The sequence below is a fragment of the Temnothorax longispinosus genome, chromosome 8 (genome assembly GCF_030848805.1).
Source record: "Temnothorax longispinosus isolate EJ_2023e chromosome 8, Tlon_JGU_v1, whole genome shotgun sequence".
Classification (NCBI taxonomy): Eukaryota; Metazoa; Arthropoda; class Insecta; order Hymenoptera; family Formicidae; genus Temnothorax; species Temnothorax longispinosus.
This window is the reverse complement of record NC_092365.1, coordinates 14,365,015-14,391,933: the sequence shown is the minus strand read 5'-3', so window position 1 is coordinate 14,391,933 and position 26,919 is coordinate 14,365,015. Positions and strand designations below refer to the sequence as shown.

General features: G+C 38.4%; 3 protein-coding genes across 11 annotated transcripts; 2 read left to right on the top strand and 1 right to left on the bottom strand.

Annotated features, from left to right (window-relative positions):
* The first annotated feature begins 4,598 nt into the window (after window positions 1-4,598).
* On the top strand, window positions 4,599-17,068 carry LOC139817202 (uncharacterized). 8 transcript variants are annotated; one of them, XM_071785093.1, is made up of 13 exons: window positions 4,599-4,814; window positions 5,109-5,371; window positions 5,648-5,872; window positions 6,284-6,481; window positions 7,338-7,463; window positions 7,571-11,325; window positions 11,534-11,771; window positions 12,039-12,216; window positions 12,905-13,096; window positions 13,308-13,844; window positions 13,915-14,151; window positions 14,412-14,932; window positions 15,018-17,068. In XM_071785093.1, exons 3-13 carry the CDS (start codon window positions 5,670-5,672, stop codon window positions 15,586-15,588), a joined length of 6,756 nt encoding a protein of 2,251 aa, XP_071641194.1. In that variant the 5' UTR covers window positions 4,599-4,814; window positions 5,109-5,371; window positions 5,648-5,669; the 3' UTR covers window positions 15,589-17,068. The 8 variants fall into 8 exon arrangements, with proteins under 8 accessions (XP_071641194.1, XP_071641196.1, XP_071641195.1 ...); XM_071785095.1 differs by lacking the exon at window positions 5,109-5,371; XM_071785094.1 differs by lacking the exons at window positions 4,599-4,814; window positions 5,109-5,371 and adding an exon at window positions 5,397-5,593.
* LOC139817204 (STING ER exit protein) lies at window positions 16,126-18,806 on the bottom strand. Its single transcript, XM_071785102.1, has 4 exons — window positions 18,576-18,806; window positions 18,172-18,328; window positions 17,758-17,986; window positions 16,126-17,479 (listed from the first exon to the last, which is right to left on the bottom strand). Exons 1-4 carry the CDS (start codon window positions 18,694-18,696, stop codon window positions 17,333-17,335), a joined length of 654 nt encoding a protein of 217 aa, XP_071641203.1. The 5' UTR covers window positions 18,697-18,806; the 3' UTR covers window positions 16,126-17,332.
* A 2,992-nt stretch (window positions 18,807-21,798) lies between these two features.
* On the top strand, window positions 21,799-26,912 carry LOC139817848 (uncharacterized). Of its 2 annotated transcripts, none has more exons than XM_071786133.1 (10): window positions 21,799-22,407; window positions 22,605-22,681; window positions 23,167-23,512; window positions 23,814-24,167; window positions 24,303-24,588; window positions 24,924-25,089; window positions 25,373-25,518; window positions 25,693-26,020; window positions 26,184-26,371; window positions 26,612-26,912. In XM_071786133.1, exons 1-10 carry the CDS (start codon window positions 22,308-22,310, stop codon window positions 26,676-26,678), a joined length of 2,058 nt encoding a protein of 685 aa, XP_071642234.1. In that variant the 5' UTR covers window positions 21,799-22,307; the 3' UTR covers window positions 26,679-26,912. The 2 variants fall into 2 exon arrangements, with proteins under 2 accessions (XP_071642234.1, XP_071642235.1); XM_071786134.1 differs by having other exon boundaries at window positions 25,379-25,518; window positions 26,612-26,911.
* Window positions 26,913-26,919: the final 7 nt, after the last annotated feature.

Genomic DNA, 26,919 nt, shown 5'->3' with positions numbered 1-26,919 from the left:
TGATTGCTTACGCGAACCGCGTAGCGAGTTTGTAGAGAGATTAAAAAACACGTCTACTACTAAGGGGTATAAGTTTCTGGTGAGACGCTTACTAAACGTAGTACTCCACACACGTGAAGTAGCAATGGAACAAGACTATTATATATCGATGAGGAGATTTTTGATATTGCGGATGGCGGATCACCCGTACCCCTTTCCTAAGCAACAGAGAATACCGCTACGTCAAAGCCATATAAGTATAAACGTCGTAACGTATCTCACTGTCAGGGAGATAGGAGTGTTAAACAGAAGAGGAAACCGAATGATGTCAGGAATCTTTTTCCAACTAAAACTATTTGAGAACGTGGAGGGGTGGGTAAACCCGACCCGTATAGATCGATTTCTTCGGGCAGTGGACAGTCAAGAAAACGTGGGCGTTATTTCATGGCCGTGATTCCCGAAAGTTATTTCGAAGGATGTAGCAAGACTTTGAGGATTTCCGACTGTCAGGTACTAATAGAGATAATGTCAATGCTGTGTGAGAGAATATTCCCCCCGCGGACCCCCACGCGGCTCCCGCGGCCCCCGCGGACCCTCGCGCGGCACCCGCGGCGCGACCGCGGCCCCCCGCGGACCCCCCACGCGGCTCCCGCGGCCCCCGCGGCGCGACCGCGGCGCGACCGCGAGCGCGAACGCGGACTTCCCTTCCCGCGGATCCGCGGCGCGGGTGAGTCATTCCCGGTGATTCATCCCCCCCCTCCCCCCCCCCCGCGAAATCCAATATTTTTAAATATCATATACTCCCCCCCCTTACCCCCCTCCCCCCACAAAATCAGATATTCTTGAAAAGCTGATTTTCCCCTCCCCCTCACTTCCCCGCGAAAATTCATTACCCCCCCCCTCACCCCCCCTCGTTGCCCCCGGGGTGGAATCGGCTTATACTCCCTACTGGCAGTACTTACCATATCTAAAAACAAATTTTGAAACGACTAAATTTGATTTAGTTCATTTTTTTCATGAAAAAATGCAGGCCATTGCATGCGAAACGTTGAGAAACTGTCACAACATAAAGAATAAGATAATGATGCGTTTTATTCGATTTCGACTTCGAATAGGGAATTCTGGGGGCCGTTTACCGAAAAAAATATATAATAGTAAAACTATGGCGATGCATGCGACAATACGATAATTTACAATAAATATAATATAGTTATATCATTATGTATATGTATGTATATATATATATAATATTAAATACATATTATCATACCTTTTTCACTTAATTTATTATTATTTCACCTATATGATATATGCATGTTTCAAAAAACGTATTATTCATTACTATATTTAAATAAATTCGGAGAGTGAGTGTAATTCAATCCAAATTGTCTGCTTCTTCGCGCTGGATCAGCAAGGGTTCCTATTGGGCGGCGCCATTTTGTGGACACAAGTTACGTGCACCAATCACGCGGACTCCCAAGAAGTCGGGTCTCTCTTTTAGGGTCTCTAAAAAATATGAACTTGCAGCGCCAACTTATTTCCGGTGGTCCCTCGGGTGATTATTACCTAAACTAGCGACTTGATCGCTCTTCTCAGGATTCTTACCGTCATATGATATACAATTTTAACATTTTATAGAATTATCGACAATTAATTTAATTTAATTTATAGTTTATTTTTTCTATTAATTACACTTTTTTATTATTTATTCAACATATAACTTTTAGGAAACAAAATTTATTTTTGTTACTTTTTTACACACAATTTTTTATGTCTGCATTAATCATGGAATTTCTATACTAGAAGTTTACGTTTCAATTTATTTCAAGACAATGTTTAATTTCATTGTCCTTCTCATTCAAGTATTACAGGGAGATAATTCTGACTCTGCAGATATGTTAAAAAATTCTATATTATTAACTACCCTACTTTTTCGATTATTTAATTATTTAATGGAAGTTCTTCTAATGGCCATTGTATGTCTTTTCAATTTAAAATCCGCGGGTTTTAGTTTGATGGAAGAGTGGGGGTCACCCAGCTCATCCATCGAAAATCATCGAGGAGCTGGGTGACCCCCACTACCGACAAAATTGAAGCATTTTAAGAGTTTCGTCACTTTCCGTGTAATGTCGGGCTCTTTCGTCAATTTGTCGCCCGCCTACATTTCCCCACCTTCGTTCGACTGTCCAATCGCAAGGCTTCCGCTAAGTCACCCGAGGTTTGTCCAAGACTTTCTGAACGGGGGTTTTGATGAGTTTGGTAAGTTATTGGGTGACTTTCTGAACGCACCCTAAAAGCTCTAACAAATACCATCGCGCATGCGCATAGTTATGGTAGCATGCGCATGCGCTGCCGAGCCATAGTTACAATAGGCGGCCGATAGTGAAATGATTAATTTGTTATTTTTTCAATAAAAATGCAATAAATCATTAAAATTATGATGGAACAATAAGGAGCAATGAAAGAGCAATCATTCTATGCCCTATAAAGTTGCATAGAGTTATTATAAATATGTTTTTCAATAAAAATTAGAAATTTTTTGTTTTTATTAAATATCTCAAAAAATAATAATCTTAAAAGGGGAGCAATCGTCGATTCTGAGGGAGCAATTAGGGAGCAATCGTTTGAGCTATAATAAATTAAAAAATATGAACTTGCAGCGCCAACTTATTTCCGGTCACAAAAATTGACGGAAAACGCCGGGATGGCCTCTCAGGTTTCTCTCTGGTACATACGTATATGTAAGAATCGGTGAGCACTTCTTTATCGACGCTGATCGAGTTCGCCCGCGACTCCAGCATCCCCTTAATAGCGTCTCCCTGAATGCACCCTATATAAATCCTATACGTCAAGTGAATGGAACGTCCTACCTTGCGTACGGGGCCTCGCTACGCTTTTCAGTCGTAATATTTTTAGTATATCGTAGACTCATCTGTTTAGTAAGGCCAAGATTTACGACATAGATACATTATAGGGGTGTTGACCGTTTTTTTTTTTTTTTTTTTTTTTTTTAATATTGCATATCTCGAAAACTAGAGCGGTTAGCCCTATAAGACCTATATACGTTTTTCTTCGGCGTAAAAAATACTACCGGAAACCACAGTCAAATCTGGGCGCTTCGGAAATCGTACTCGTCTTACCCCGTATCTCGTCTCGTTTCCGAGATACCGAATTTACCCTATCGAAGGGGGTGGGTGGAGAGGGGGATTACACGTCATAGCTCAAGAGAGGAGACGGCATCGTGGCAACTGACAACGTCGCATAATTGGCCGGCGCGACGCGCGTGCCAAAGCAGCTACGCGTCATAGCTCAAGAGAGAAGGAGTGTCAGCCGAGACAGCGGATCGTAATGTCTGTCCTTCTCTCCTCGCTCGAAGCTTGCCGATCGCCGGGCCGGCCGAGCGCGGCCGCCACGGCCAGCATATCCCCTCCAGCTGACTAGTTCGGACACGAACCATTAGCACGGAGTACGGACGCAAACCATGTGCAGTTACCGAGCGAAACGACGTAGTTGAGTTGCACTTTCTCAGGCGGCGCGTCGGAAAATGCGTTCCCACGAAAAAGGACCTCAACAAAGTTAGCCCCCCCAAGTGGATTATTGATATATTTTTTTTTACCAATCGTTTGGTGGTTGATTGGTAGTATTTGGTACCGTATTCAAAACGTTCGGTAGTTTCTCGTTTTTCTAGGAAATCAAAAACAAATTTTTTCTTTTAGCCCCCCCACTTTGACTGTGGTAGTTTTTTTTTTTTTAATCGATTGGCGATTGATTGGCAATGTTTGGTACCGCATTAAAAACTTTTGGTGGTTGCGCGTTTCTTTAGAAAATCGAAAAAACAAATTTTTGATCTTCTCTTAGCCCCCCCACTTTGACTGTGGTAATTTTTTTTTTTTTAATTGATTGGCGATTTATTGGCAATGTTTGGTACCGCATTGAAACCTTTTGGTAGTTTCGCGTTTTAAAAAGAAATTAAGAATTAATTGTCAACAAATTTTTAACCTTCTTTAGCGCCTACACTTTGACTGTTGGGAATTTTAAATTCTTTTTTTACCAATCGTTTAGTGGTTGATTGGTAATGTTAAGAGCTGTAAGTTATTGAAAATTTTATTTTAACATTCCAGTTATGTATATAGTGACGACTGCATACATTGTGGGCATTCAGGAGCGCATACGTATGTACACGCACTATAGCGGCACTAGGCTCTGGGGTCACATGCGCATGCTCTAGGACTTAAGCGGGGCGCACACACTTCTGCACAACGCATAAGCATAAGAAATTTGATTATTGGTCTATTTTCTTATGCACATGTGTATGGACCAATCAATTTTCTTATGCTTACGCATTATGCGATGCAGAATTGTGTGCTCCCCGCTTTAAGGCCTTCACACATAAAATCGCGTAAGAACGTAAAACGTAAGCGTAAGAAAATTGACCAATCCCAATCAAGTATTGCGCTGTCCGTAACTTCAGTAGGGGAAAATACTTGTTTGGGATTGATCAATTTTCTTACGCTTACGTTTTACGCCCTTACGGCATTTTATGTGCGAAGGCCTTTAAGGTTCTTAGTTCGCTATTTCGTGCATAGTCGCGCGTCGCGCTGTAGTCGCGCAATCGCGTTTGCGAGAACTCGCACAACTCGCGTTTTCGGGACGATAACAAATTTACGAATCAATTCGTCTCGCCGCGGTGACAAGCAGTGACAAGGTGACATAAATGTGGAGGCTTCCTGACAGCTCGCCGTAATAATGCGCGCGCGAACCGATTAAAACGGACAATCGAGCGCAATGATGACAAACGATGCCAATCGACGTGCCGGTGGATCGAAATATGCGAGGTACGTAACGTGTATGGGCGATCAATAAATTATTCACGCGGGGAAAATATCCCATTTATTTCGAAGCTAAACACTATTACGCGAGCGTTACTTCTGTAGTAACTTACGATAATTCCTTCGCGTAAACGGGATTTTGTAGTAACTTATGATAATTTACTACGCGTAAACGAGTGATATATCGTAAGTTACTACAGAAGTAACGCTCGCGTAAACGTAGGTATCGTAAGAAACTTGGCGAGGGTCGCGCGTTATTCCGTTATTAGACATTTATTGAAATTTATTATTTTTTTACAGCGGAAGGTTGGAACTGTACAATTCGGTTTTCTACAACTCGCGAGCAACAAAATGATGGAGAAAATCATTTTAAGAGCTGGAACCGATCCTTTCACCTTTTCCCTCGACCCCCTCATCCTCCCTTTCTGTTTCTTTCTTTCTCTCTCTCTCTCTCTCTTTTCTTTTCTCGATTTTATACACCTTAATTTCTGTTATTCTTTCTATACATATATAGGGCGTTTAATTATAATCATTAGAGTTAGATGTCTTATAGACACAAAGAGGTATTATTTCAACTTGAATCTCATATCTTTTATTTAAATTTCTGTATTTTTTCATATCTTAAGGTGTTTCAATGCTTTTCTTTTAACATATTAGATTATACATATAAATTTCTTGCACGTCTTGTAAAATAAATGCTACGAGTACAAAATATTCAAGTAAAAAATTTGATATTTCTTTTTATAGTACGTTGCACACATACACACACATATATATATGCATAGGTACGTATACACGGAAAAACAAATATAAAATTTAATCCTGTGCACGTTTTATAGGTAGACAAGTATGAAACGGTAAATGTGCCTCATGGCTGGAGGCAGGAACAACAGCGAGCAAAATGGAAATTTAGACAAAACGCACCAGTGGCACGGCCACGATAGTCTCAACTCCTCTAGAACGTTTAAACCTTCTTTGAGTAATGAATTCAAGAGACGAAAGAGTGCGGAACAACGTCGCACTATTGTCAAAAATATTAGCCTATTGCAAGACGGTATTCTGAGGTAAAAAACAATGTTATATTTCCTATTTTAACAAATTAAAACACATTGATTGTGTCATAAGGCGTGTCATAATGCAAAACATCATGTATTTAAAATTTTTAAAACGTCATGTAAATGTAGAACATTAGATCACCTGATATACATTAGTGACATGTTTACAAATTCTCTATATATATAATATAGATGTATATCGAATAATTTTTTAATATATATATAATATATATGTATATGCCACTTTTTGAGTTGATCCTCTTTGCACACGTTTATCCTTAATATTTTTTATGTCTTCGTGTAATCTCTTTAGCTATTTTATATACGCCAGATAAAAATATCCACGTAATATATCTAAAGAGAAACGAATACATTACAATTTCCAAGGACAGAAGCCTCAAGTAACATCTTTTATTGTAGAATATTTACGGATTCCTTGCATTGTGATCTTAATATAATACATGGTTACAAAATAATACGTATAAACGAGTGTATTGTTAGAGCAAGATCGCCACGCTTGTACCAAGTTCTCAAACCTTATTTCGTTTACACTAACAAAACGATCCAATGCATTCTTGATAAAACCGGACTTTTCCATCAGATTGAAGGTTTTGTAAGGTATTACTATACTGTATTAATTCAATACTGTATTATTTCAAGTATATAGAAAGAGTAAAATTTTTTTTAGAAAAAATAACTCCACTACGCACCATTTGTTTGCATGTGTTTTTGCCAACAGCTTTGCATTTGTTACAAGTGATACGATTCAAATACACGTCCTTGTATGCTTTTTTCTTTTAGATAAATTATATTCTCATTTATTTATTTTTTATTTTTTTACACAAATGTGTACATTTTTATGTAGGAGAATTTAGACGCCAAAATTTTTGGTTGTTTTCCATTTGCAAAGACAAAAATAAAATTATTTTTTCTCAGTATTTTCATTAGCATTTAATGAGATTTGCCAGATATATGGCTATTTATTTCGAGTAGAACAAGACCAAGTGTAACACATTATCGTCATATTTCCTATTTAGAAAAAAAGGTCATGTTTATTTGCGACGAGTCTTGTGTCTTGGAAGATTTTATGCATGTGGTTATAATTTACGTGTAAATATCGGATGTATATTTGTCACGCATGTAACCTGCTATACCTATACCTCTCAACTCATTAAGGGCCGGTTGTTTCAACCTCGTGGTAAACTAACCAATAGTTGGTTCATACATGTGTTTTTCCTTAAAATAAAACAAGGATAGACATACAATATGATTTAATTATTAGTTAGTTTATCAATAAATTGGAACAACCGGCCCTCTCTAAGCATGCTAAACTATCTCTGTGGCATTAATCAGAGTTCAATATCTATATCAATCGATTTTCTTTTTGTACGTTATTCAAGTACGCACATTATTATATATTTGTTTAGCTCGTGTTGTCCGCTATTAATATTACATATTTGTTTATGACGTACAGGCTTCTCTACGGTAATCTGGACTTTACTCGAGAAGAGCAGTTGTTGGTGAAAATCATTTTGAATACAACGTACAAGTGTCAGTCTTTAAATGACGTCGATACCGATATATCTCGTGTTGACAACAGGTTAGATTTGTTAATAAATAACTGATTTACAATACGTTTTAGCCTAGATTCTTGATTTTAGAGGTTGATAATAATATAGTTTTCAACTACGTAGAATCTCTTCGCAGGATATACGAGAAATGTCTAGCGTTGAACCATGACGCGCATCTGCAGGACGTAAAGGATTATGTTATAGCGAATGCGAGCCCTGCTGCATCAGAAATGGCTGATTCTGGTTTGGAGACAGGTTCGATAAGTCCACACGATACGACGACATCGGAGACGTCGAGCACGGACTTGGAGGTGCGAGCGGCAGAGTACATTTCCGCTACGGACGATGCATCGGATCGGATACGTGCCGAGCGACGTCGCGACGACAAGTGCGATCGCGAGACATTTTTGTTGTACGATGAACCCTGCGAGTCACTCAACGATGGCGCGTATCGTGAAAAGAGCGCGATCCACGCTGTATCGAATGATCGTAGCGTAACGCACCCCTCGTCCCTAATGGAAGCGGAACGTCAGCTCGCGGATACGTCGAACAACGTCCAGGAGGCGAAACTGAATGCCGAAGAGATCTTCCAGTACGAGAGTCGGATGTTGAATGAGCCATTCTACGAATCGGATTGCGGCAGCGATGAAAACGAATCTTTCGAATTTATCGAGCCCATCCCTTCGGCGAGTGATGACCATCGCGAAGATACTTCCGCAAACTGTAACGTGGAGTGGAAAGCACAGTCCGATACCGAAGAATCGGAAAGCAGAACAGCTGAAACGAGCCGAGAATACGATCATTCTCGTTTTACTAACGCGACTGGTCGTAACACGTCCTCCACGAGCGGTTATTACTTCATCGATGCGTCTACCTTGAATGACGAGGTGGACATTGTGTCTACGAATGTAACGAGGAATCAGTACGGCAATGATAGTACATCGCCGTCGTGTCTAACGTTTTCCTCAACGTACTCGGATACAGATTGCACGGATGCGAACAAATCGAATAATGCCGTGGATGAACAATCGTACAAGTATACGCCACTTAAAACGTTGCCTTTGCAAACGGGCCATGAGCGAGTGGCAGAATTTCAACGAGAACTGAAACTCACCGAATATTTGCAGCCACTTTCAGAATCGCGTAAAATAAAACGAGTAGATTCTGCCGTGGAGGAAAAGATAGAGGCGAGTAAGCCGACGGAGAAGGAGTCGTTGGCCGTAGAAATCAAAGAGGCGGACAGTGGGGAGAGCGCGCATCCTTCCCCGTGTCCTGACAACAACACCAAGTTAAATAACCGAGATGAGAAAGCGGAAACGTCGAGCATGATCGAGGCAACGAGGAGCAAAAACGAGAAAGACGCGAATGCAACTGAGAACAGACGACCATCGCTCATCAGAGGAAACACGTTCGAGCTTGACTCTAACGACGAGAAATTATCCGTTTTGAGACAAGAGTACGAGCGCAGGCAAGGTAGCCTCATTTTTCAAAGCGCCATTCCACAATATTCCGGACATCGTGTGGATGGAGATTCCATTTGTCACCACGTACCTCCCGATTCTGTAGTTCCGCGTCCTCCGCGTACCGAACCGTCGTCGATCACGTTCACCCCCGATATGCGGGTCGCCGTTAATACTCAGCATTCAATGTCGTATTTATTGGACGGTCAACGTGGACAACAATACGAGATTAATCAAACGCAAACGCAAACAACGTACTTACAGTCCGGTCTCAGCGAGTCTTGCGCGGTTTATCCGGTTGTCAAAAGTGCCAGCGACAAATCTATCATGGATCGTGGCATGGACTCGGACGATGCGTCGAATCCGTGCTGTAGTAGCTTGCCGGTTACCTTAGACTCTATTTTGGAGAAAGGTAACCGAACGGAGCCTGTAAAGAGAAGTAAACGAGATGAAGCCACTCCGATTATTTCTGGTGGTGTTAGCACCTCGGATTACTCAAAACCTTCGGACAGTCCCACAGTGCGACGCAAAACGGAATCCACACCGATCGTATCGGGTGGCTCGGTGATTATGAACAAGCCTGAAGTCAAAGTCAAGTCCTCCAGAATGTCTTCCTCCATGACTGCCTGGGTGGTCGACATGAGTGACTGTAATAAGGAGGAGCCGAAATCTCGAAACACGTCGCGGAGCATGTCGCAAAGCTTTTCCACTTCCGAAAGCATCAGAAAATCCACGCAAAAGTCGGGCACGCATGAAAAACACGGTAGTTTAGGCTTCTTTGTCAATCTGAAGGATGTGAACGATGATGTTAAACGTGATCGTTCACTCGAGAGGAAGCAGGAACGCGACGGCAACGGTAAGCCTTATTGTGAATTTTACGTAGATATCTCTGACAAGAATAATAGTGTTAAAGTCAAGTCTGCCGAGAGGCAAGATACAGGCACGATAAACGATATTTCTAACAAAGGTGAGGAGAAGAAGAACATCTTCTCAATGTTTATCGATCTAAATGATACGCGTGAGACCGGTGGAGACGCGGCGGCGGTGGTTGTGGCTCCGACGCATAGGCGAAGCTTCTCGACGATTATACCTAATAAATTAACAGATATTAAGACGGATGATAGTAGCTCCAGAGATAACAGTAGCGCCACGGGAGATAATCAGTTACCGCAAGAACAAAAGAAGGAAAAAACAAAACCTAGCGTCTTTATGTTTATAGAATCCGATTCTCCTGTGGTGCGGAGACGGACGCTATCTACTTCACGACCAACGTTCAAGCGGCACTCGTGGAACGTAGACAAGACACACGCGACAAGTAGCGGTAACGCCAGTAACGGCTGCGTCGCAAAAGAGCTTATGTTTAGAAGAGAACACAAACGTGCGCACAGCGTGTCGATGGACAGTCGCGGCATTACTAAACAATTCCAAGCGAAGACGAGCTCGTCCAGTCACTCGTTGAGCGACGCGGCCAAGGCGGATTCTTACAATCATAAAAATTTCAAGACACTACAAGAGCGTGAGATCAACTCCAACAATATGGACACATCGTCCGAGGATGTATTCGAGTTTGACGTAAAGGACACTCCACCAAATTCTCACGTGGAGATCGAAAATGAACAACTGCGCGTCGTCAGCGTGAATCACTGCGAATACAAAGAAATAGTTGACGATCACGTGGAGAATTTGGAAACTAACGAGACGAAAGCGTACGAGGATGAGTTCTCGGAGACTTCCGCTTGGGAAAAGACATGTACGGAGAGCACGGAAGGTCACACTCGCAAAAGTGAAACGTTTGATATCAGTAGTGGCAGCGAACCTTCCCCATCGGATAGCGACAACCACTATTACGACGTGACTGATGTGTTGAATTCGAGTGTTAACGATAGATCACAACTACGTGCTGCGGGAAACAGTAGTAAGATATCGGAAACTCGCAAGTCGTTGAGTGAAACTATAAAGAAAATCGAGTGCGAATTGAAGGAGCCGGAATATAATGGCGCGGATCAAACGTACGATTGTCGTTTTTCGAAGAAAACTGGAAAAGTGCTCGGTCGTACGTTAAAGAATTTGCATTCAGATTTTCATAAGACAAGTACTTGCAGTTTTGTACGTCTGTCGGATTTGGATAAAACGCCAACGGCTAATCACGCGTCGGACGTGTTGACAGTGCAGAAGGATGACAGAAGCACGTATCGGATGAGCAGTAGTATCCCGGAAACATCGTGGATAGAGAGCAAGCTGGCAGTGACGAGGAATAACGGCCCTGCAGTTAAACCGGTCTCTAGGAAACTCGCTTCTGTTATGAGCACGTCGCTTCCATCCAAACAGAAGTCTCCGTTGGAGGATTTGACCGGTGATTGCGAAGCGGAAGGGATTATCTCCGAATCTGATCTCAGCAGCATGCAAAGTAGTATGGGACGTTCCGGAGCGGGTATGTACCGTTTGGAATTTGTTAACTTAAATCGATGTAAACAATAGTATAGTAACACGTATTATATACTTTCATACGCATATTATTTTCATCTTTATGTTCGTACGATAAAACTATGACAAAATCGTACAACATTGGATAGGCTTCGACTATATCGATATAAAATCGATAAAATAACGTTTTCGTGAAAAAAAATTGTTAATTACAGAAGGCAGCACAGAAGAAACTGAAACGTCAAGCATAGCTGGGGCAAAGCCATACAATAGACTGGGTGAGGATTTATTAAGGATGTTCTTGGAAGAAATCAATCCTGACATTACAATAGATGTAGCTGGCCGGCATATAAGAGCACATAAATGCATATTAAGTTCTCGTTGCCAATATTTTGCCGCAATTTTGAGCGGCGGATGGATTGAAAGTGCAGGCAATGTTATTTCTCTACAAGGGTATGCATAAAACATAAATATATAGCATGTCTTGGAAAGAGTTGTATAATTTGCGATGAGAGAGAGGGAGAGAGAGAGAGAGAGAGAGAGAGAGAGAGATTTGTTATCTCTATATACTTGATAGTCGACATATTTGATACTTAAAATATATGCTATTTTATATGCCATTTTACATAGTTATTATTGAGTATATTTACACGAATATATATTTATATACTTTTTATGAATACTTTTAACATCACGAATTTGTTAATATTTCTGTTTTAGGTATTCTTATAATGCAGTTCATTTTGCATTATGTCATATCTACAGTGGAGAAAGTAATATACCAGATTCTATAAGTATCGTTGAATTAGCGACGTTAGCAGATATGTTGTGTTTGGAAGGTCTTAAAGAAGTTATAGGATACACGCTTAAGCTTAAATATTGCCACCTGTTTCATAAGGTAGATATATAAATTTTATCCCTTAAATGCCACACCTCAAGAATCTCGTAAATGACACATGGGGTCTAAAAGACCCCAGCATGAAAAATGTCTCCTTACTCATTGATTTTTTTATATTTAGTTATGAAAATTACTTTCAATGTTGTTCAAGGCTTAGAAAAGAGAATAAAATGCTTAAAGAGAATAAAATGCTTATATTGTTAAAATTTCAATTTCAACATAGTATAAAAAATTAAGTAAACTGAGTACTGCTAAGTGTACAACCGAGTAGGTCAATCTCTCAACTATCATCAATGGGAGCATGAGCTCCATTTTTGGGGGGAACATTTGAAAATATATCATTGTAAAGGGTCTGGGGTCCGCTGGACCCCGGGTGGCATTTAAGGGTTAAAAATGTATTTCTATCTCAGTTTTTTAACAAAGAAATTAATAACAATATTAGTAGTGCGTAGCGCATATAAGATATGCGCAGTTGACTGTGACCGATAACTTTTGTTAATCCACTCAACATTCGAAGTGAACGTGTTGGTACAATAACTATGTAAATTTTTTTTTTTTCCATCGCAGGATTAGAAATCCTAAATTTATGTCACATCTAATCATCATTAGTCCATTTAATCTTGAATATATAATCTTTTACATGTCTTTTCAACGTGATATATTTTCTCAGAACGTTGTTATTTTTCAGCCTTGCCAAATATGTGCCGTTGGAGTGTTGGAATGTATGCCGTTGGCGGCAGCGTATGGTCTGGATGAGGTATATCGAAAATCACTTAGATGGATTACGAAGCACTTCGTACGAATATGGCCATGCAAAACATTTGCGACTCTTCCGAGAGAACTTACGGAAAAATGTTATCATCAGCACATAGTGCACATGGTACGCACATAAAGAAGTTGATCGTGTGTTAATCATAACGTAGATATGTATATGAACCGTGTTGAATATTTCGTTCGATAAGAAATTGTTAATGTTTACGATCGTGACAACGCTGTGATTTTGAAATTATAAAAGTTTCGGTACACAGATAAATAAATTTTGTTATGTCTTATTGATTGTATATATCTTTTTTCTTCCTGTAATTACACAGTCCACCGACAACGTGCTACAAACTATGATGGATTGCGATAAACTGTTGGCAACCTTACCGAACGTACGATGGGCAGAGCCGGTATTTCGAATGGTATCGAATCTGTTGGAGACGTCGATAAAATTCTTGTCGGAAAATTTCGCAAGTGTCTTGGGAAACGATAATTTTCAATCGCTTGGCCGCGAGCTAACGTGGAACATCAGCCGTTTGGAAGATCATTTTCTAGCAGCCGTCGAACACGTGCTACCCGAACAAGCGTGCAAAAGTTATTCGAAATTGAATAAAATGCTAGTCACATCGCAGACGGATGATTTTCAAGGTAAAATCAAGTGGGGACCACTGTTTATCGATTTCCTCCACAAGCTTCAAGTCCGTGTGGAAAAGTGCTTGGTGCGTGATGCCGCACGTGCTGCGAGAACCACCGCATGGTTGAAAATGGATCTAGAACTTCGCAGGAGAATACAGGAGCTAGCTTGTCTCGTAATCTTGCCTCACGAGACCTCGAAACATCTATCTAGACACTCGAACTTTCTAAAGGCAAGTATATTATCTTCTTTAAAATCCACATTATCTTTTCTAATAAAGTCATTCTATAAAATCATTAAAGGAATCTCGTGCGCCGCCAAATCGTTCGACGATAAGCCGCAGCTTGGATTTAAAACGTGTAAAAATGGCGATTTCGGAGCACAACGACAAAACTTTAAAGCAGATACCGTCATCCACCAAACCAACCAAGAAAGTTTTATGTAAGCCAAAAACAGATCCGCTCGAGCGTAAAATGCAGGAAGATAAACAAATTACTTCTGAGACCGTTAGACCAAAATCGTGGCCTAATAAGATAGAGGTACGTTTGTAACTTTTGAAACTTTTAAGAATATTTAAAACCCATAATCTTTTACCGCAGCTTTACAAATGAATTATATATGTACCGAGAAGAATCGTCATTTATCAAAATAAAACATACGTAAAACTTGATAATTAAAACTCGGATAAAAATCGAAAAAGACCATCTCTCTCGATGCCTCAATTTTTACTACAAAATAATCCAACGTAATCAAGTTATCATTAAAATTATATGATTAAGGTGTTAATATAACGTTGTAGGTAAAATCAAGATATTTGGAACCAAGAAACAAACCTGTTCCAAAGGAAAACGTGCCTATGCATCACGACAAAATCGTACAACAACGGCGCAAAATTATGATTTCCTCGTCTGATTCGTCACGTACTTCGAGCCCGGCGATGAAACGTGCGACGGATAAAAAACCACTGTCCAAGATGAAGCTACCAGTTAGGAAAGATGTAAAAGCTCTCTCGTCAGACAGCTTAACGGAGGCGAACGCGGGTCGAACTGGTAACAAAAAGGATTTGATCAGCAAAAGTTGCGCTATTACGAGACCCGAGTCACCTTCTTTTAAACAGAAAAGTACCGAAATAGGTTTATCGGTCGATTCTTTGGAGACCAAGAGTAAACCGGTCACCGTTAAAAAGAAAGTCAACAAGATGGATACATCCATGTCTACCGATAGTCTTATGACGGAGGTAACGACGACTCCAAAATCTAATGTGTCCAATAAATTGTCGCCTACTTTAATAAAAGCGAACAAAACGCAAACTTATGACAGGTGAGATGGAATTTAATATATTGATCCTAACAACTACTGTGCGTTCATTTCGACGTATATTTGATTTTGTTTCGTCCTACATTAGTAATCAGATTTGTTACGCCGTAAACGTTAGGATGAAAAAGAGCTCACCACCGACACAGCAGAGGAGCCCATTAACGATCACTAAGAGGCCTCTGAGATCCGTGGAAAGTTCTACCGCCGCCAGTCGCAGTAGAGCCGCTGCTATCAGTAGCACGTATCATGGTTCACCGAGTTTACGCAGAAACTTATTAGATGCTGCAAGGACGCCGGACGTCCCCGGTAAACCGGTGAATACAGTGGCTCCTTTCAGGACGCGACTAGTCATGCAGACAAACGTTCCTCTCAACGCGAAGAGAGAAAGGAAGGAAACTCAAACGTCGCAGAGCTCTGATAGCCCTAGCAAGAAATCTTCCCCAAAGTCTAACATTAGCGGTAAGATGGGAGGCAGCGGCAAGTCAGTGATCGCCGGCAAGAAAATTGTCGGTAATAAAGCTGACGACAAGATCAAAAAGTGCCATACGCAGGAGGCGCAAAGGCAACCCACGGTAGGTTCGAGATCTGGCACGTTCCTCAAAGATGAACCTACGATACTTAAGAAAGTGGACATTAAATCATCACAAATTAATACTTAATGTTACTAATGGCTGGATAATTATATCGATAGGATATGCATTGTCGATATGATATTAGTTGCTGTCTATTAATGATACTACACTTGTATCAGCAAGTAAAGATTTTTTCATCGTGAGATCGCTTATAATCATATCATAATAGTAAAGATTCCAAGATATTGATATCCTTAAAATCATCTCGCATCATCTCCATACATAATATATTTATACATGAGAACTTCATAAATATAGATTTTTTTTTATGGAAGCATATCTAAAATTATTATCGTTACTTTAACGCTCGTGATTATATCACCATAAATGTTTTACACGTTGTATATATTAATGTACTTCATACATATTTCCATTTGCCCTATATATTTAATAAAAAGAATCGTCGACAATGCATTAGGTAAGCGCGCGTAATAAATCGTGATTAATGGAGGGCTGTCGCTAGTCACTGCGAACGTGATAATTCCAACAGAGGAATCGTATTATATGTAAGATAGCGAAATGTAATTTTAATTTAAGGGAGGTTGGAATTATCGTTAAAAAAAATACATTTGAGCTGCATTTATTAATTAAATAGAAAATATGCTACGATTATCTTATGACGCTAGAGGCGATTATTTAAAAAAACGTTCTTCATATTTTATGTGAACACATTCTCATATTTTCTGCTTTTCTAACACGGTAATGCAGGTCGTACAATCTCAGTCTGAGAAATCAAATATACAAATTATCCTCGAAAAAAGTTTCTGTATATATATATATATACACACACACACACACACACACACATATACATATACATATATGTATATATATATATATAGCCACACAAATGAAAAGATATTACATACAATACGTCTTACAAAATTTTTTCGAGAAAAACTTTATCCGAAAACAGAAATTTGTAACTGAGCTGCATTTTTCTTGGATTACCATGTATTGCACAATTAAAGTAAGTTAAGATTTCACACACCACACACACACACACACACACACACACACTAGCAGCAACAGCAGCAGATAGAAAGATTATTGACGGCATTGTACTTAAATATGAACAAAATCTTGATTACATGTATACATTAATGTCTCGTCGTGCTGCATACGCAGCATCTCATAATCCATAGATAAAAAACGTGGTCAGCGACAGAATTATGTTTAGAGATAGCTCTTCCATTCTACCACGTAAATATGCCATATCAGTTCGACGTACTTTTTGGTAACCGAACGATTTTATTAGACGCTGTTTAATTATTACTACGTGAGGTTGCCATTGTATGAACTACGTTCAAATGCAAGCAAGAAACGTGTACCTTCTTTGCTTGCAATTTTTTATCGATCGTGTATGTACGTGATATATTTATTTGTTAAATTTCTATCTATTTTGCAATGTACATTTTTATGCAATATTTGTATCTAGTCATTTGTATATTTTAAAGATTTCCTTTTTTGTCTAATGTTTTAATAAATACGTCGATATCAGATTAAATGTTTATCATGTTGTTGTGAAAAAAAAATTATTTCTATGAAACGTACTTAACGCGAAGCTAGAAAGGTTGCAACATTTTTTTCGATTTTCCAGAATCAAAAATTTATAAGATAAAGATTTTTGCGCATTTCTGAAATTTATTTCAAGTGTTGCAGCCTTTTTGTTCACGCGTGACAATATGTAAGCGAATAAATTTATTGTAGCTGGACAGTAAGACAATAACGTAATGTACATAATTACACGTGGTTCTCCATAGAAAATCAATTAAACGTCCAATAATGTCCCTCTTGGTCTTGCTCGTTTCGATTCTGTTTCAGTGGATGGTATAGTTTTTCGTTTATTCATGCCTTTTCTCTCCAACTGCTTTTCTATGATACGTGCATTGTTCGCGTACGAGTCAGCGACTTCTCTCTGAAATTACACGTATTTTTTAAATAAAAATCGTTTTATTATTAAAGGAAAACAAAAGATATAGATTAATTAAAAGATGCATCGTAAAGTAAAATACTAGGTAAATGAATAAATATTCTATATTCAAAGTAACTGTGCGTAAACTAGAAATCTTAATATTAAATTTTTAATATGTATCTTGCCACAGCTACCACACTTTTTTCCCAGACTTTTCTGAATATCTTATCTCATAAATTAAAAAATTGCTCGCTACGTATAACACTACGCGCGTGACGTACAGCTTCAATTTCATCCTCTTCTTCATCAATTGTGGATACTGTAACTGAGCTGAATTTGCCCATATTTTTGGTGTGCTTGGTAACCATTATTTTCTTAGGTTTTTCAATCGCTACTTGATTATAAATATCTGTCATAGGGCCCTCCCCAGAACTTTTGATTACCGAATCTTTTACTACAAATACTACATTTGCTCCTGGATCATGCTTATAATACAGCAATAAACCACATCTGTGGAATAGATAACGTACATTAATATTTACATATTAAATACACTCTTTTTTTTTCCAAGATGTTTTTCAAATATTTTGACATCACAAACGTATTAATGTATATCAAAATACGTAATAAAAGCTACCAATACATTTTTGGTACACGAATAAAAGTATCAAGTATGAACAAAAGTAACGTCGTACTTTTTACACTTTTGTCTATATTGTTTTTCGATTCCCTCTGGACGCTTGAGAAATACAATCTCGTCCCGCTCTGATGTCATTTTATGAGCATGCTTACTGCCATCGATTACCCTTGCTCCATCTCTTTTTCTCAGTGGTAATTTTTCAATGGCACAATCTACAAATAAATGCAAGACACAATATTTACAAAAATTAAAATGTTCTATTATTCTCTCTCTCTCTCTTGCCCCCCCCCCCATCCTTCTCTTCTGAAGATTAATGAGTTGTTGCGTTACAAATACCAATATTGTATGCACAACTAAAAATAATCTTTTCGCAAGGTATTTTCAACAGCCGTCGATCAGATCATAGTCAAAAATTAAATTTGGCTTTTTATTTTAAAAACTGACAAATATAATACTAACCTAAAATTAGTGTCATCTGACCACATATACAATAATAAATGTGCAATGGTTTCTCCTCGCTGTATTCTTCCTGATCTTTCGTATCGGAGCATATAATGCTCCTCGACACTACTTTCGGCATAACGTATCCAATTGTTTATCTCATTATTCAAATTTACACACACGCATACGCTTTAATCAAATTAAATTGTTTATATGTTTATCTGAGGACAGTGAGGACTGAGATTGAAAACTCAACTTTTTGGATTTTTTTTCGCACGACGTGCACCACTTACACCTTGCACCTGATTGGCTGCGTTTATTAGGGCCACTTTAGGCTGCGTTCGGGGAGAGCGCTATTAGCGCTATTGCATCGTGTTCTATCTTTATCGCTTATCAGATGTAAAACAAGGATAGAATTAGCAAATAGCGCTAATAGCGCGCTCCCCGAATCCAGCCTTAATATGATTTGCCCTTGCTAAGCTTTAGGGCCTTGGCACATAGAAAAACTTGAGCCCGGTCTACAATCAGTCATATGTCGGAGTCGGATGTCGCAACGTAGCCGATGGTCCAATGAGAGAATTTCTTTTTCGCAAACGAATTTTCTCCATTGGACCATCGGCTACGTTCCGACATCCGACTCCAACATACGACTGATTGTAGACCGGGCCTTTTATGCTGGGTCTACAATGCGAGTCGCAAAGTCGTGAGTCGTAAGAATTGACTAATCACAATCAAATTTGAGGAGAATAATCGACTGTGATTGGTCAATTCTTACAACTCACGACTTTACGACTTGCATTGTAGACCTAGCATAAGGGCCCGGACACACACTTTTTCGTAACAGTAACAGTAGGATTTCGACCAATCGTGTTACTCGATTCGGGAACGTACGGCCGTACGTTTTCGAATCGAGCAACGCGATTGGTCGAAATCCTACTGTTACTGTTACGAAAAAGTGTGTGTGGCCAGCTTAAGCCCCGGACACACAAATCGACGGAAGACGTAAGACGTAAATCGTAAGGAAATCCACTAATCAGAGTCGACTATTCCCCTCTTCTTCCCTCTTAAAGAGGGGAATAGTCGACTCTGATTGGTGGATTTTCTTACGCTTACGTTTTACGTCCTTACGGCATTTTATGTGTGAAGGCCTTTAAGTCGTAAGAAATTGACAGTTGAATTGCAGAAGAATAATCGATTGTGATTGGTCAATTTAGGAACCTTAGCAATGCCCACCTTATGTATTTGTTGCCAGCCAATCACGAAATAGCTGATGGTCACATGACCCGTTCTCTCTCCTAGGGACCCTAGGGACTCTACTAAACTGCGTTCCAAAATTCACTCTAGTTAACTGAAATGCTAGGCTGGGTTCGAAAACTTTACTCGGGTGCACACCGCGTCATTCTATCTTTGTTTTTTACTAAAAGTTGAACAAGGACAGAACGACGCTGGTGTGCATCCGAGTGAAGTTTTCACCTCTATGAAGTTGGCCGGACAACTTCAACGTATCGAACTTTCATTAATTGGAATCGATTGGTGGTCGTTTGGTGGTCTTTGGTAGTCTAGTCCGATCGTTTGGTGGTTAGTCGTTTTCCTGTAAAATAAAAATGAAATTTCCGGTGTGAAGTTAGCCGAACAATTTTTATTTCTTAACCAATTTAACTTTTTTATAGCTCATTCGACGCGGAATCGTTTGGTGGTCACGAATATCACCGGTAAAACGTTTGGTGGTCAACCGTTTTCCCAGAAAATAGAAAAAACCGTATGCGCATAATGCCGTAGTCGGAACAATTGTATTTATCACCCAAATTGACTTTGATAGGGCTCAATCGACGCGGAATCGTTTGGTGGTCACGAATATCGTCATTAAAACGTTTGGTGGTCAATCGTTTTCCTAAGAAATAGATAAAACCGTATGCGCGCATAATGCCGGACATGAGTGAGAGTACGGTTTTTTCTATTTCTTAAGAAAACCATTGACCACCAAACGTTTTAATGACGATATTCGTGACCACCAAACGATTCCGCGTCGATTGAGCCGTATGAAAGTCAATTTGATTGATAAATAATGTTTATCCATCAAATTACCGAGCTAACGTCACGGAGCGTCATACGACCAATGGCGTGAGAGTACGGTTTTATTTATTTCTTAGGAAAACGATTGACCACCAAACGTTTTGATGACAATATTCGTGACCACCAAACGATTCCGCGTCGATTGAGCCCCATCAAAGTCAATTTGGGTGACAAATACAATTTTTCTGACTAATAGCACAGAGTACCGATATAGTCCGATAGAGTCATACGACCAATGGCGTGAGCATACGGTTTTTCCTTTTTTCAGGGAAAACGGTTGACCACCAAACGTTTTACTGATTATATTCGTGACCACCAAACGATTCCGCGTCGATTGAGCCGTATGAAAGTCAATTTGATTGATAAATAATGTTTATCCATCAAATTACCGAGCTAACGTCACGAAGTCATACGACCAATGGCGTGAGAGTACGGTTTTATCTATTTCTTAGGAAAACGATTGACCACCAAACGTTTTAATGACGATATTCGTGACCACCAAACGATTCCGCGTCGATTGAGCCGTATGAAAGTCAATTTGATTGATAAATAATGTTTATCCATCAAATTACCGAGCTAACGTCACGGAGTCGACCAATGGCGTGAGAGTACGGTTTTTTCTATTTCTTAGGAAAACCATTGACCACCAAACGTTTTAATGACGATATTTGTGACCACCAAACGATTCCGCGTCGATCGATTGAGCCCTATCAAAGTCAATTTGGGTGATAAATACAATTGTTCCGACTACACGGCATTATGCGCATACGGTTTTTTCTATTTTCTGGGAAAACGGTTGACCACCAAACGTTTTACTGGTGATATTCGTGACCACCAAACGATTCCGCGTCGAATGAGCTATAAAAAAGTTAAATTGGTTGAAAAATAAAAATTGTCCGGCTAACTTCACACCGGAAATTTCATTTTTATTTTACAGGAAAACGACTAACCACCAAACGATCGGACTAGACTACCAAAGACCACCAAACGACCACCAATCGATTCCAATTAATGAAAGTTCGATACGTTGAAGTTGTCCGGCCAACTTCATAGAGGTGAAGTTTTCGAACGCAGCCCTATAGTGTATGTACATACGTGACGTAAACTATAGATTTTAGTTACCCACCAGAGTGATTTTTGGAACGCAGCTCTAGAGGCTCTCTATATACAGATATACACCATACGCACGAGTCAACACGACTGTCGCTCAATATGGCGCGAGATTAAAATTTTCTTCTCTTTCCTTCACAGCAACTTGATTTACGAACATTACGAGCAAATTTCTCGTTGTCGCTACGTTAATTTACGTATCTTATAAATTGTTACAGTTATCGTATCTTATACAAGTTATCCAGATCCGAGGAACGGCATATCGGCGAGGTATAGACGAGGCGAGGGTGCCGTTACCATTTTATCCGTTTTATCGATATTATTATACGATACGGCACAACATTACTTAGCGACGTTCCTATCACCCCATGTCACCCTGCCGCCTGCTGCTGTTTTGCGCTCATGTAAGCGAGTCGACAGTCGACACGTCAACTACTGTCAAACATTTTCGCTGATTATTTTTAATAGTTATTAATTAATGTTTATCATTATATATAAAACATACACGAGTTTCAAGTTTGCGCCATCGTTTTTAACGTACTAAACTAAACCGAAACGAAGTGAAAGATGGAGAAAACGAAGAAAGTGCAGGATAAGCAGTCACCGTTGGATCCTCATCGAGAATTCTTGGACATGGATACAGACGAGGAAGATTTTGGTCGACAAGGTCTTTTTTTAACTTATTTTATGTGTACAGACGTTTATTCTCGATATATTTGCTCCGATATCCGACGTAACTATTATGGTTGGATTAATCAATCACGTAATCGTTTATTAATGCGCATATATTATATACAATGTATGCAATGTAATAAAAGCGTGCAATATTTCATATGCGCTCTTTTCCATTCTGAAATGTTTCAGAGAGTCCTGAAATCGAAGAGGAGCTCTCTTCCGAACCAATCAAACCAGTCTTCGATCAACAAGATTTAGATAAATTGGTCGGTTATTCCTCCAAGTTTAATTAACTTATTCACGCATACACACACACACACATGTCACTTTTCTATTTTTTTTTTATTTGTACGTGTATCTTAATTATTATTTCATTCTTTCACATGTAATCACACAAAAACGCTACTTGTCTGACGTGATGCAACTCGATGTGTATATTTTCATTTTAGTTCTTTCCACACATCTGATACTAGTTTTGGAGAAATGTAATCTTTTTAAATGATATTTTTGTGTTCAAAAGACAGGTTTTTTCACGTGTTCTACAATTATAGTTATGATTTACACATTAACAAGAAAATCCTGCGATAACTTGACTGAAATACTTTTGCTGTTCAAAAATATGTATATGATTATAAACAACTACGTGGAGAGAGAGAAATTAAGATTAGCATTTTAGAGTTAATTCATTAGATCTAGATCTTTTCATGACAAAAATGTTTTGCGGTAATATTCCTGTGACACGCTGTTTTAGGTACAATATGTCAAAGATCTCACGATTCTTCCTTCCATCGAGGACTCGGACTGGAAAGAGGATTGTTGTGCAACAATTCGTGAATATTTTGAAAATCCAGCTTGCACGTTATTATGTGTACACTTCCAAGTTGATACATTGAAGGCGAGATTAACCATTCTGGACGATAACCAAAGTGCAGATTTCGTGTATTTCTTGCGAATACCTTGGCATGTGTTTACAGTCGACAATTTTCATGCCACGGTTACCTTCGGCAGCATTAATCATAACCCAATGATGTGCGTGTTGAAAGTAATGGAGAACATGTATGTGACCGTCGCGCGCGACAGTGGCGAGTGGCCTGAAAGTATCTTTTTTTAATGTTTAATCCAATATATTATTTGATACCGCATTTGCATTTTTTAAATAACAATTTTTATTGCGCTATATTTATAACGCTTCCGGAATCTGAAAATGTGAAAATCGGAATTCTAAAATTAGCAAGCACGTATATTTATTATTGATGTTTTTAATCATAAGAATACAACAGAATACAAATTTAGATCGCGTCATTTTCAAATTTATTTTCAACGTACTATTCTTGAGTTTGATTCTTTATAACGTCGATCTTATATATAAAATATTTCTTTCTTTAATAACAAGAACAGTTATCAGAAACAATCTGTTCTTCGATCTACACAATTTTCTGATGTGCTTAACTGAATGGGTTTACAAGCCGATGGGTTTGACCAAATTGTACGTGCCGGCAGAAAATCTATCTGATATCGTGATACCATCAGCAGAGATGGACGTGAGAGACGAAAAACTGAATTTAACGGAAACAAATGGTCCGCATGTTTCTAAGGACGTACGGGAGTCGGAAAAGGCGTTGATCGGCAGATTTGAAAGAATTGTACGATATTGGATCAAACAAATACGACAAGTATTGGCGAGCACGTCTACGCAATCTAGCAAAGGCGAACGAACCATATTCGACGAGTTGCAACGTTGGACAGTGAGATGTTAATTTCGAATTTTACTATATTTTATGTATAGTGAATCTCGCAAGCGGCTCTAACTGTCATTTGTGTTTACTTAAACTTTTATTATTGTCTCAAAATAACATAAAGTATATCTCAAAGTTGTCTTTTTTGCAGATTTTAATTTATGCTGTTTGTATCATCAGTTATCGAGTATGGAAATTCGATCGATCGTGCATCTGTTGGAGAACGTTTGTTCGCCGAGCGTGGACTCCTTTCAACTTTTAACATTACAGCTTCGCAAAGGCGTAGAACAAGCTGCGTCCAATATAACGTATCTCAACATTCTGTCGGAAGCTTGTAACAACCTGAAATGTCCAAGCGAGATTGAAGAAAAGCCTATGATGAAAATACTATTTTTGATATTGTTTATCTGGGCGGAATCCCCGTTTTACAACATGTCGTAAGGTTTCTTTTATATTTAATATATATATCATATTAATGTCCACTTCTACCAATATGTGGATTAACTTTAATCTCGGTTTAATTTATTTCTCATCTTTTTCTAAATCTTACAACTAGAAGAGAATAAAAAGTAAGTTAAACCGAGATCAAAAGTCGGATCTGTATCGGTAGAAATGGACATTTAAGACATTTTAAACTTTATCTTCACGTATTTTATTTGTGCGTGTAATCGCATAACACTTTGATTCTTCTGATTTCTCTGTCTTAAAATAATTAAAATTATCCGCATATTAAGAAATTGGATAACAAAAGAAGTGTACTTATTTATTTTAGGAACAACATAGAGGTACTTTGTGCAGCCATAAGCGCTCAAATAGTACATCAATGTAAGACGTATATCAATTTGCAAGTAATACTAGAAGGCGATACGGAAAATGGGATAAATATACTTCGGAAATGCATCTCTTGTTGCCAAACATATAAAACGGCATATAATAAAGTATATTTAATGTGTTCTGAAATTTTTGTGTTATGGCCAATTTTACCGAGCTTCCATCCTGACAGGACAGCGTTTCTTAATAATCTTTGTAAATGCTTTATAAAATGCTTCAAGTACGTAACAAACTGTCCGCGTTAGCAAATATTAATTAAAGTAAAATAAATTGTATGTAAAAAATCACAAGTTTAATAGACAATTTAATTTAATTAATAAAAAGAAAATTGATGAAATTGGCTATAATTCCTGTAAAATCAAATTCGTTTACTTTTTTTTATAAGATCAGTTGCAGGTCACGAAGATAACTGCGCTCATTCAATCGAATAGCATCTGGGATGTGAATGAAGAATTAATCTTTAATTATATCGATACGTTTGTGCAAAGATGTTGCGATATCATTGAAATATGTAATTCTTCAATAGTATTTGGAAGGTAAAGGCAATAGAATAAGGAAGGTAATGGAGTATTTTGCACGCACATGTCTCGGAACAATAAATATATAGTAAAATACCATTACAAAATAGAAATGGCTACGTTATCATACACGTATAAATTATACACGTAAAAATAATATATACGTATGACAAATGCACACCATTTCTATAGGTGCAACAAAGTGGGAATGATCGGCGGTCCAAAAGGTATCGAGTACGATGCCTCGTGTCGCCAAATAGAGAGCCTATTTTATGAGAGTCTCGATGAAATCAAATTGATCCGCGACGACATTTTGGACGTTACAAAATCTAGGTGGCTGGAAAACATGCTGAAATTCAGAAACTTTGTAATGGAATTGGAGAGCATGGTGAAAAATTTGATCGATCGCATATTTGAAGAGATCAAGAACGTTGAGGAAGGCATCGAGGCTATTTATGCTTTACAACGCTTTAAACATAGAGAATCTTTGCGAAATATATTATCGAGGAAATGGGTGCAGGTGAGAAAAGCAACGTTGTATAAGTTGTATTAAAAAAATAAAAATAAAGATGCAAGCTCATACATTATTTTGTGCTAGAATGTGCCTAGAAAGTATAATAATAAATATTAAGTGCAAATAATCAAATGTTTCTTCACGTAGCAACAATATGTTTCTTCTTCAGGTGTGGCAAATATTTGGTAAAGAAATTGAAAGTTGTAGCAATATTATGATTTTACACGAAACGTATTATACACCGTTTCAATGCTACTCGGAAGATGTACGTATGCTGTGCATAAAGCAATATTTAGAACACGTGTCCCATATGATGCGTGATATGTCCGATTGGATGGGAGCGTGTGCAGCTGAGAAGTAAGCAAAATCGTTCTAATCTAATATTCCTTTTTTCTGCTCTCAAATAAATTTTTATTATACGTTAAAAATCATAGGACGACACTTGTGATTTTTGTTGCGTTATTTTATTAGATATATTAAAAAATATCGTATATTCTTTACAATAAAATTATAATGAATTCAAATATTTTAGCGTGTAAACGTTATTTAGATAGTAAATTATAAAATAGATGTAGATTATAAAATATCTATTTTCAGGTATATATTGGAGCAGTACAAGCGAATGACATGTCGATGGAAGTGGCAAATAAACGAGTGCCATTGATAATAAAACATAGTATAATTTAAAAAAAAGTTATATAACATGTAGTACTTGAATATTGCATTTTAGACGAAATATAAAGATGAAAACTAAACTCGGTATATCGACTATTGAATATAATCTCAAATAGCAATAAGAAAATGCGCGGTCTATAAATTGAAATTAAAGACGTAGAATTATATATATAAAAAGAACTTTTATATTTTCTAATGGTTATCTGTATCTTATGTATTAAAAGTCAATA